The sequence below is a fragment of the Microchirus variegatus genome (genome assembly GCF_963457635.1).
Source record: "Microchirus variegatus genome assembly, chromosome: 3".
Lineage (NCBI taxonomy): Eukaryota > Metazoa > Chordata > Actinopteri > Pleuronectiformes > Soleidae > Microchirus > Microchirus variegatus.
Window position 1 is genome coordinate 16,772,819 of NC_139804.1, and position 12,279 is coordinate 16,785,097.

The 12,279-nt window shown below is 38.9% G+C and overlaps 1 protein-coding gene across 1 annotated transcript in view; it reads right to left on the reverse strand.

The window, feature by feature from the left end:
* Nucleotides 1–12,279, reverse strand: part of LOC310925319 (chloride channel protein 2-like) — a gene marked incomplete at both ends in the record, with an annotated part of 151,023 nt that overhangs the window by 74,267 nt on the left and 64,477 nt on the right. The window contains 3 exons of the mRNA XM_083887242.1: nucleotides 2,779–2,912; nucleotides 3,885–4,013; nucleotides 4,290–4,421. Of these exons, the coding sequence (XP_083743368.1) occupies nucleotides 2,779–2,912; nucleotides 3,885–4,013; nucleotides 4,290–4,421 (395 nt within the window). The remainder of the gene's footprint in view (nucleotides 1–2,778; nucleotides 2,913–3,884; nucleotides 4,014–4,289; nucleotides 4,422–12,279) is intronic.

The following is a 12,279-nucleotide window of genomic DNA, read 5'->3' on the forward strand; positions in this document are numbered from 1 at the left end:
GCCAGTTGCTTTAGATTTATTACATAATGCACCTTTAATGAGGAATTTATGTTAAAAAATTGATGTAGTACTTGTTATGTGCCTTCCAAGTGTTGAGCTCTTTGCTTGCTCAATTGTGTTCTGGCTGGCTGGAGTTAAAATAGATGTGTTAAGAATTCAGGTGCCTCATAATAAAAAATTAGATTTATTTATCGTCAATCAATAAACACATCTAGTAATTTTTCTTTAACCCACTGATGCCGGGAAAGCATTGCCGCGTTTCTACCATATTCCACCCTAGATGGCGGTAAAGTGGATATGTCAATTTTCGGGGGGGTATAAGGATTCCTCGCGGCATTGTTTTGAAATTTCTTCGAGCAAACATGGAGGACTTTGACAGCGGAGAGATTTCTGAAGGCAGTGATTTTGAGGAGTTTCTCGGCTTTGATGACGTCATCGCTGATAACTTTGAACGCTCTGAACCAATCGACCGGGATTTAAGGTTAAGACATAATTATGTTTGAAGACGACGGGATCGCCGATTAACTACGATGAGTTTGAAGGTTTTGAAAGTGACGGAAGACGGAGAATTACCACCATAATCTACGGAGTGTTTTCACCCGCACACCAGGGGTGAAAGTGGATTTAGCTGCAGATATCAGCCTTGCTGTAAGCACCATCATAGTCACATATGAAGCAGACTGTTACAGTCATTACATGATGTTCTTGTTCTTCACACTCCATCAGGATTAAATCAAGGCACTGATACAAGTTGATATTACTTTATTTTCTTACTATTTTTGAATTGAAAATAGTTATTCACTTTACTTTTACATTTTTTTTGTATCTAAATATAGTCAATTTCCCAGGACAGCCACAGGTGTAAGCTCTCAAATGCTTTTTGAATTGTGTTCCTATATCTGCTACAGAGGCTGAGAAATCAGTCATTAAGTAGGCATTTGAACCTATTTTTTCCAGGCGTTTCAGGCCTTCATGGGTTAAGCATGCATGGTTTGCCAAGGAATCTGTTCAATGAAGTCATGATACACACTTGTTGGTTTATTTTGTGTATTACCACAGCACTATAAAGGACTCATCTCTATAGAACCCAACATGGAAGGAGTTTGAGAAACACCATACAGTGTTTATACAGTCACTGGGACAAACAGTTCAGATGCACTCCTTTCTTGCTTTTTGTTGTGCATCACATACATTGACCTGTGTTTCTCAAAAAATGTAAATGATGTTCTCAGATGTTTTTTATTTTGTACACAAACCATAATGATTCAATTTGAATGATTTACTTGTCAAATGGAGCAATGAAACCAGAAAATATTCATATTTAAGTATCTGAACAATAAAAAATAAATGTTTTATTAACATTTTAATTATGAAAGAAAAAACAATAATCCATTATCAAAACAGTTGGCTATTAATTTAGTAATCGATTAATAATAGATTGATTGAATAAACACTGCAGCCATAATGTGTGCGAACACACTATTTCTCACATCATTAGGACCTTTGCTGGCATTAACACTGATACTGTCAGGAAAACACTTCTAACAGGGATCCTTAACATCTGCCCTGGCCTGATTTGCATTGAAATGTTTCCACATTTGACAATTTTAAATTTTGATGCCGTCTTGAATAAGATTTCAACAGATAAATGGGGGAAAAAAGTTTCTCAAAATAAATGAAGAACTCACATTTTATGCTGAAGTACTTGTATTTCTACTTAAGTGTGTGTTTTCCTCTGCTCCATACAACACTCACTGCCAGCATAATGGTTATTTCCACAGTGAGTTTTTGGGCTGTTGGCACTGTAGAATCATTCATAATTCATGCAGCAGGAATGCAAAACACTGACATATAAATAAAATAGTGTTGATGTCCATGTTTCTTGAGACACTTCCCTGAGTATTCACTGATTGTTCAGTATGTATACACTGTGTGCACTGATTATTATAATGAGCATTGTTACGTCCGTATGTATGAACTGATTTTAGTCTTGATTGAGCTGCCCCACTTTTTCTAGCAGCAGCAGCAGCACAAAGAGCTCCTCCATTTGACTTTGACCTGAATGGGTTTTTGATGACTGATACTGATTTGAAATGACAGCTGCTATTCTTACTAATGCCCACCTTGGACGATGTTTCAGCTGGTGTTCAAGGCTGATGTCAGCCCGGAGCCTGGCAGCTATATTTTTATCACACACAAAAGTTTAATTCTAATCAGTCAAAGTGTGTCACCAGACCACATACAGTACACTTACAGTAGCTGCAGAATGTAGGTCAGCCATTGAGTTTAAGACGCAAAAGTGGATTTTGTCAGCAAAAAAAAACAAATGTGCCCTTTCTGGTTAGTATTTTTTTTTTCATATTTCATTAATATTAATTTTCAGGTCTTATTAAGAGGGGAACATTAGCAGTATTAACATAGATTGAAAGACGTCTCGAAAGAAGCTTTATATAGGTCAGCCAAATACAAACAAACACTGTAAAGAAAAGAAACAAAATCAGGCAATAAAAAATAAAAACATTTTTAAAAAAGAGTCAGAGGTAATTTTGGAGAGATGTAAATTTGGTATTTTCTGGAATAACATCAAAGGCCCCTTTTCCACCTACACTCTTAGAAATAAGGGTTCAAAAGTGTCATTCTACAAGGGCTGAGGTTCTACCTGGAACCATTTGCTTCTGAAAAACCCTTTCCCGAAAGAAAGAGTGTATGGTACCAGCTCGCCTCATGGCACAGCACGGTGTAGATGTGAACATGTATGTGTACATGTACATGTTTTACCTCCTTGCCCAGAGGCATGCCACTGCCCAGAGCACAGGTGAGGCCGATGACTTTGGCCACAAACGTCTTGAAGGTGAGGTACTCCTTCAGCACCACTCCTCTGAGGATAGTCTTCATCTCTGGAATACCAGAACCTGTAGGAAGTGAGGGAGGGGGCAACAACAGGTGCTTAAAGGTGAGTGTCAACTTAAATAGAAACTCATCACACGTCTTTGTATGTCTGTAAGTTTACTACTGACTAAATAAGCCATTCATAGCTGTAAGCCACTTTGATAAAAGCGTATGCTAAATGACATATAATGTAAAGTAATGTGTATGCGTGTGTGTGTGTGTGTGAGAGAGAGAGAGAGAGAGTATCGGTGCAACTGATGAACAGAGAAAGAAAACATCAGGAGAAACTCAGTGAATCGAAGTTGTTCACCATTTAATACCTTTGTATGGGAGTAGTAAGGGGAGAAACCTTATTTTCACCAATATAATATTACTCTAGCCAATTCTGTTCAATATACTGTTCAATATACTGGCCTTTTTAAATTTTCAAAATATGTTAAATATCATCTTTCATCTCCAATGTACTGAAACAACAACAAAGAAACAAATGTCTACATTTAAAAAAAATAAACAATAAAAAATCCAGTCTGGATTAATCAACATTTTATTTTATAATTTATTTAAAGTTTTAAGTGAGTACAATAGGTTCTTAAATATCAAATCATCAATCAATCATCAACATTATAAAACAATCCAATATATACAATATATTGCCCTTAGTCAGGTGTTTTTAGTGATCACTTCACATGATCTATGTTTGTCAACACATACTGTATGTTGTGTGTATGTAAACACATACTGACATCTTTTTAGGACCAGTAGTCCTCATGGAGACCAAAACCTGGTCCTAATGAGGCAGAATCTAATTTCTGAGGAACTGAGGAGATTATGGTCTCAGGTTTGAATTGTGGTCAAGTTAAGATTAGGGTTAGGCATGTACTTAAGGCTGGGGTAAGGCTTTGATTAAGCTGCCTAAATGAATGTAAATCAATGACAGTTCTTAAAAGAACAGCTGTGTGAACTTGTGTGTGTGTGTGTGTGTGTGTCTGTCATACCAACAGCCTGCGGAGCGAGGATCTGGGTAAAACCGGCAGAGAAGGTGATGAGAACCACAGGATAAGTGACCCAGGCCAAATACTGCAGGAAGACGTTACTGTCCAGGCCACCGTACATCCACTTCTGTGCTGTGGACACAAACATACAATAGACAGAGCGCTACTAGGGACGACTAGTGGTGGGTTAAAAAGGATGGGTTGAATGCAGGGTTCATCATTTGGTGTGTGTTTTTTCTCCCAGGCTTAAACTTAATACATTTGAGCTTTTTTTGTTTGAAGCCAGTTTGTCTGTGCATCCAATACAGCTTCTTTTTTTCTTCATGCTCTTTAATAACCCTTTTAGCCTGACCCCATGACTCAACTGTGGATCCTGTGAGTCCCTCCCTCCCTCAGTCCAAGCCTCACCTTGTAGGCAGATGGCGATGCAGAAATCCACCACCCAGCTAACCAGCGCCATGACGAGTCCCAGCAGGATGAGGAAGATCCAGTCCTCCCCGACCCGAGAGATCAGGAACTTCTGACAGCGAACCGTGCAGACTACAGGGATGGGCAGGATGACAATATGACACATTAGGACTACAAAAACAACAGCAAAAACTACATCACCCACGTACTGACAATTAAGGGGAAAGGGAGATGCATGTTATGTTAGGAGTCAGTCTTTGCAACAGTGGCCAATAACAGTAGCTGTGTTTCAGTCCAACTACTTTTGAAATGCATAAACAGTAAACATGTTGTAGGTCAACATTTAATTCAATGTTTGAGTATGACCAAATTGTCAACACAATTTTTAAAATGCTGAAATGTACTACCTATAGCCTCTGAGCGCACACAGTGGGAGGACAACTTAAATAAGTTGTCCTCCCACTTTATGGGAGGACAATAAAGTGTGCGTTTTAGTTGTTCCCTTTATCCAGGGTTCTCAATCTCAAATGATCCAGTGAGCATCTAGTCTGGTCATGTCACAAACAACTGTTCAGTAGGTGTGGGCGCTTAAACAATATAATATAATATATAAATAATAAATATTCAATCATGATGTAACAATAACAATATTTTTGATGATACTTTCAAAGTAAGCAAAAATAAATAGACATCTCATGCAGGCAGTGTGGCTACTTTAATCTGATAGAAAGAAGCTGAGCTGCTGTGTTAGCTCGACAGGTAATAGGCATTCTGGTTGAACTATTATGTCAGATGCTCCAAGTAGGTACCAGGTTACTACAATTCCATGTCTTTCCACAGTCAACTACCTTTATTCTGGCAATTCTGGTACTTTATTCTGAAATCTTTAAGCTGACAGAGGATGGACTCAGTCTCATGTAGCTGTCAGTGTCTTATGAAAAATTATCTTTGCATCAGGTCATTTGTGATATTGAAATATTTGGACTTCATGACACAAAGTCATGAAGGTCAGTCAGCATTGAGATTCTTCCCACATCCCGATCTGTATCGACAGTGGAGGACAGTAACTGTGGTAACTTGAGATAGAAACTCGGCTACTCAGGGCAGACGATGTCCAGCAAAGGTTATAACAAAACATGGTTATAACAGAAAAAGACAGACTGTTACCGAATTTAAACACAAAGAGTGTACTAATCTACAGTATGTTAAAATGCATCATTCGTTCATTCGTTTTTCAAAATGAAACTAAAAATGAAAAAACAGATAAACTGTTAATTTGATTTTCAAAATAAAATGAACGGATAAAAAGAACGAAAAACGGATGACTCGTTTTTTTTTTACCAATTTTCAAAATTGTGCTCATATCAAAACTGAAGAAAAAAAGACACGGATAACGAGCGTTATCCCCAAGTTTTTATTTTTTTAAGTTACGTGACCCAAACGTTGCGTAACCCAGAGGTGACCTGTGACAGGGGAGCTTCATACGGGACCACGATCAAACTATCTGCAAATCAGTCCCATTACCGGTCCTATTGAAAGTGATCACAATGTACTGAAAAAAAATATGTTAAGTTATACGTCTAAACAGTTATATCATTTAGTGATTACATGTAAAATAATTATGTCAGATTACATTAGCAAACTGTATTATACTGTAAATAGTGTATCTTGTCTGTAGGTTATAACCTACAGACAAGAAACATTATAACCAGAAATGTTTCTGCGGGCCGCCATTGGCTCGGGGGCCGCACTTTGAGAACCAATGATATATTATTAAAAAATCAAATCTGGAAGAAAAGGGAAGCACTTGTTTTCTTTCTTTTTCTTTAATTTGGGCACAGAAATTGGAAAAAAAGACAAGTCATTATCTGTTTTTTTTCATTTTTTATTTTATTTTTAAAATCAGATTGACATATTGTTATCCATTTTTCCATTTTTCCTTTAATTTTGAAAAACAAATGAACACAGATTCAAATGCCACAGCACACACCGACTACAAAAACTACAACATACACCTGCAGCATATAAAGCAAAAGCAGATCTAATTTACTCACCTGTCAGTGACAGGAAACTCACATTCATGGACAATTTATTGTGGAACATAGATACACAGATATTAATTGCAGATAATTGCTGGAACATTAGTTTCATAGTGATTTGTTGCAATGCCATTCACTCCATTCTCTCTCCACCTTTCCCACCGTCCTGTCCTCATTTTCCCTTTCTTCTCTGCAGAGAATTTAGTATTTTGGAGGAGTGGGGTAACCTTTCACACTAATGCTTGGGTTACACTTTATTATTAATAATAATTATAATCATAATCATAATAATAACAATGCATTATATTTGGAGGTGCCTTTCATGACACTCAAGGACACTTTCTGCATCCGCACGTAAGCAGAGGTCAGCAAGGGTCCATGTCACATCAAATCCCCATTCTGCATTGGTAAGCATACACCTCATGCACATGTGTTCACAACTCCAGTTCGAGTACGCAACTGTGCTTTCTCTGCTTTCTGCCAGACTGACACAAATGAAAAGAAAACTAAATACAGCTACACACTGTCCACACCAACACACACACACACACTTCCCAATCAACACCTTCACGAGCCGTCACGCACAAACACACACACGAATAGACAAAGACTGACGAGCACACTCACACAATGATTCATCTTTGCCTTCCATCACTCGACAGACAGTTATGTGACAAACAGGTACTTATTTATAGATGTGTATATTCAAGTAAGTGTGTGTGTGTTCATGTGTGTGTGTCTATGTGTGTGTGCATGCCTTTATGAGTGATCTCACCCACAAACCATCTGTGCTCTTGGACCCTTCTGTCATCCAGACACTATGTAATCGATATAAATGAGTAAATCTGTGTGTGTGTGTGTGTGTGTTTACAAAAAACCTATTAAGCAATACCAGCACAGACGGATGTAACTAAATTGCATCTACAAAAAGACAAGACTAGAAAAGCAATCCAAGGCAGCTCAGCCCCCCACAAAATAGGGCTAAAATAGTGAAAGTGTGTACAGATCACCAAAATGAAAAATGTTCCTGGTCCCATTGCGGACATTTCCTGAAAATTTCATCCAAATCTGTCTGCGACTTTTCGAGTTATGTTGCTAACAGACAGACAGACAGACGGACAAACAAACTCTGGCGAAAACATACATCATGGTGGAGGTCAATTAAACTTGCTGCTGTTCCCTCACACAAACACGTTTGCACAGTGAGGAAAGTCATAGACATACATGCAATGCATTCCGTACAACATTAACACAATTCTCTCAAAACCCTCACCCTAAAACCAAGTCTTAACTAGGGATGGGGCCGGTATCCAGTATCGGTATCGGGTTCCGATACAGACGTAATTGACGGTTCGGGAATTTCCGATCCAACTATAGAGATCTCCGATCTTTCTGTGTGTCTGCTGTGACTCCGTTTGTGTGTGCGGCGCGCTGCTCTGCGCTCACTGTGTGTGTGTGTGTGTGTGTGTGTGTGTGTGTGTGTGTGTGTGTGTGTGTGTGTGTGTGTGTGTGTGTGTGTGTGTGTGTGTGTGTGTGTGTGTGTGTGTGAGAGAGACAGAGAGTCTCTCCGTGGATTGGTGCATTCCTAGTCTTAAATACCGCGCACACACAGATTGCTGACTTTATTCTCCATGGCATACAATAAGTAGCATGCTATTTCCCAATCACTCATTGCCGTCTGACTCACCAGCTGTACCACTCTCCCCTTCCATCCCTCCCCTCCCTGATCCCATCATTCGTCACTGCCTCTCCTCTCCCCACTTTTCCTTCTTTTTTCTTGCCCCTTGCTTACTAATCACATTCAACCTCTGACTTCACCTCTCATCTTTTCCTCTCCCTCTCCAAACCTTATCTGCTGCTGTGCATTCCTCCATTCCTACACCTGTTTCTCTACCTTGCCCTCCCATCCCCTTCGCTCTCTTCTTTCCATCTATTCTTTTCATTCCTGGTTGCCTGCTTGCTTACTCTTGCTTCTGGAAGAGACAGAATGCCTGCAAACCTGCTAAGATTTAGGTTGCCTTGGATACACAGCACTACACTTGTCTAGTCTTGATGACCACTCAAAGCTGCTGTACACTACAGTTTTGGCATTCACCCATTCACTCACACTTTCATACAGCGCATCTATGTGCAGCGCATTTATCTACCACTCATCTTTCATACCCATTCACATGCTGCTAGCACAGCCACCAGGAGCAACCTGGGGTTAAGTGTCTTGCCCAAGGACACATCGGCATGTAGACTAGCAGAGCCTGGAATCGAACTCACACCCGTTCGCTCTCCCACTGAGGTACCGTCGCCCTACATCTAGTTCCCTGGACTGGCATGAGGACATTGCATGTGTGTTCTGCTTTTTTTTTCTTTTTTCTTTTTTTTTAAATCAGCAGCATTACATATTAAGACATTTCCTGAACTCAATTTGTGGATATTGAATACGTAATGGTGATTTTAAAAAAGGGGCATTCCAAGAAGTGTGATGTTACACATAAGGGCCTTAGAACAGGGCAGGCATAGCTGGTAATTTCGGGGCCCCAAAAAAAGGCAGATTTCACATTTCAACAACTTTTTGTTCAACCACATCATGCTCCCAAACTTCCACTATACTATAGCTTTTAATCAATCTGTACCAAATTTCGGTAAATGAAATGTCTGGGAGAGCACACGAGAGCGCGGGAATGTGAGAGCTACGCGTGGCGAGACTACGAGAGCACGGCAAACCTGATGAAGCACTTGGTCAAAGACAGGATTTACTTAGAAGCTGAAGAATGTTCAGTTTTTGACGGGTTTTGATGAAAAGTAACGACTGCTGCATCAGCTACCCCTAGCAGTACTGTTGGTAACATTTGTGGTCTTTTTTTGTTGCCCCGCGAGAGAGCCGTGCCATTTTCAAAAAGTGTTTGCTTGTCGTTAGCCCGCTGTCTGTTGCTAGCGTTAGCCTTGTGGCTAACCGTAGGCCGGTTAGCTCACAGTCCGTCAGTCACAGCTTTGTTTAACAACTGAAAAACATTTTAAAAGTACCAAAATAAAGTATGGTACCAAATTTCAGATACAGATACCGGTACCGTATTGGTTCAATTATGAACGTTACGCAACCTTAATGAGCATACAATTCAAACAAGTTCCTGGGAGTGTAGTTACCCTTTTGTTGATTTCTACTGTATATACACTATGCTTGCATTATACTTGCATCCTCTTCCATTTATCAAAGGTTGGGTCAGAGGGGGGTCAGACATATTTTCCACTGCTTTGCTTTTAAAGTCTCCCTGACTGATACAGTGATACAAATAGGACACATAATCCCTACACTAAGTTCTAGGTCTACCCAAAGGTTTACCTTGCTCAGAAAACCCTCCTATTGATGACGTATGCTCTTTTTCAGTGCCATGCAAAGCTTCAGTAAAAAAAAGAATCTTCAGACAATTTGGTGGAAAAATGGTATGTATTTACAATGTCTACCATTTGTCTAGTCTTGATGGGGGACAGAACACTCTCCCACTTAACCACAGCATTCCGTATGATGTGTGTATAAGCACATCTAAATGCACTCAATGTGCATGAAAATGGGCGAACAGCGAGAGGTCAGGTACCTTCCTGAATATGTGATACTCTCAATTATTTTTTAATTGTTATATATTCCAGCCTTTTTATAATCTGCCCATTAGTCTCCTGATGAGGAACTGAAGGAGATGTGGGATCATTTAAATGCTTATATCTGGGGCAGCAACTCATTCCCAACATGGGAAAAAGCAATCCAGCACGAGTGAGAACACAAGCTCCAAAGTTTGACGTCAAGGTACAAAAGGGCTTGACAGTGGCTCACACTGAGCATTTAGACAATACACATGTAATCCATCAAACAGCACCTTATCCACCATCACAAGCGAAGATTAAAAAAAAGTGATACGAGGGGAAAAAAAAGGATCAGAAAAACTTAACTTAGAATATTGCTGTCAGTTGCAGCCATACTTTCAACCAACATACAGCTTCATCTGAACAATAACCCAAACAATATCTTAGTTAATCAGGAAGATTTGTGCCATTTTTAAATAGTCAGCATCAGTCCAATATTTAAAGGTGCATTATGTAATCACTCTGGCCAAAAAAAATATGCTAACCCTAACCCTAATACTTCACAGACTCTGGAATGATATTCATATAACTTACTGAACTCACCAACAACAACAGTACAGCCAAAATATAAAAAATATATATTTTGCTGACCGCAAATTATGTTTATGTTTTGAAATCATGTTTTGGCATGTGGTGCCACCTACCGCCGTCTACCAATCATTGCAGTCAATAGAGTCTCAGCTGTCGAGCAACCACGGATTGCCAGTTACGTCTGAGCTACAGTGGCGGAGAAAATGAAACCGAAGACATTGGTATTTTGAATTTGAGTGTAGTAACTTTTTTTGGCCACATTCTTGTAACTTCTTTTAACCCTTGTTCTCAGAAATGTGACAAAAGCTGTTCAGTCAGGAAAACCTTTACATTTTAAATCCAAAAGTTAATCTGACAAATTTGACATGTTTCATGTTTTTAACATATATATAGTTTAATTTATTGTTCACTGTTTGGCAGACACAAAATGTAGTTTAGAGATTAAGATCATAAGTGTTATTTAAGTTTATACTATAGATGTTATGTATCACTTGTGTTTAAAAAAACAAACAAAACGGTTATATTTAATCAGATCATACAAATCTGCATAATTAATCTGTCATGAAAATAATTTTGGCCGACCTTTAACACAGATTGTTCTGAACATAGACACACACTTCATTTAAAAATCACCACAGGGGCAGATTCCTTACCTCTGCCCCCACATAAAACCCAATTATTTAAATCAGGCCCCTGATTTTTTGTGCAAGTTGACAGCTATGTATATGTGGATGTAAAGGGTAGAGGAGCCTCCATTTTGCACAGTCATGCCAATGAGGCCCATACCCACTCTGTGTATATACCACATTCATTATGTAGCTCCATGCGTCAGGAAAAGATCCAATTAGAAATGACTGGCTGTGTTTAAGAACAGCGTCTTAATTGGGTTAGAATCAATATACATAAAACCTGACCATTCAGCTCTTCTGCTTCTCAAACAGTAACTGTGCAAGATAAAAACACATCGTCTATTCTACTATTACTACTAGGGACACAATTAATTAAAACTAATATGAATATCTTTACAATATTCCTTCTATCAGGATGGGCTTTTGTAGGGAAAATTATATTTGAATATTCAATGCTATTTTTTATTGCAGCTTATGAGATGCATTCAAAGACCCTGGTAAATTGCATCTTTTCTGTGGGATTTACAGTGTGTTGAGCTTCGAGGAGCTAATTCATGGTGCCTTCAATTTGTGTTTACAGAAGTGATGACATTCAAGAGGTTTCTTGAATGTCATCACTTCTGTAAACACACAAGGTCCACTGGAAATGCATAATGTTTCTCAATTGTCTTGTTTGTTGCTGCCAACTTGTGATAATAGAGACACCACAATTTGGAGTAGAAAGATTTGTTTTTATGAATGCAATCATGGAAACAACACATTTTGTATCTTTTCAATATATTACATATATACCCGGTGCCTGACTTTGTATAATCCTCATTCAAATAATTAATCATATATAATAATAATAATAACCATATAAAATTATTATTATTATTATTCATTACATTTATTCTAGAGCGCTTTTCTAGATACTCAAAGCGCTTAACAAATTAGCCATTATTAATTAACACATGCTCACTGGTGGTGGTAAGCTACATGTAGCCACAGCTGCTCTGGAGCAGACTGACTGAAGCGTGGCTGCCAATGTGCGCCAAACAGCCCCTCCGACCACCACTATCATTCATACATACATTAATTACATGTTTTTTCGAACTGTGAGAGGAAGCCGGAGAACCAGGAGAAAACCCACGCACACACGGGGAGAACATGCAAACTCCT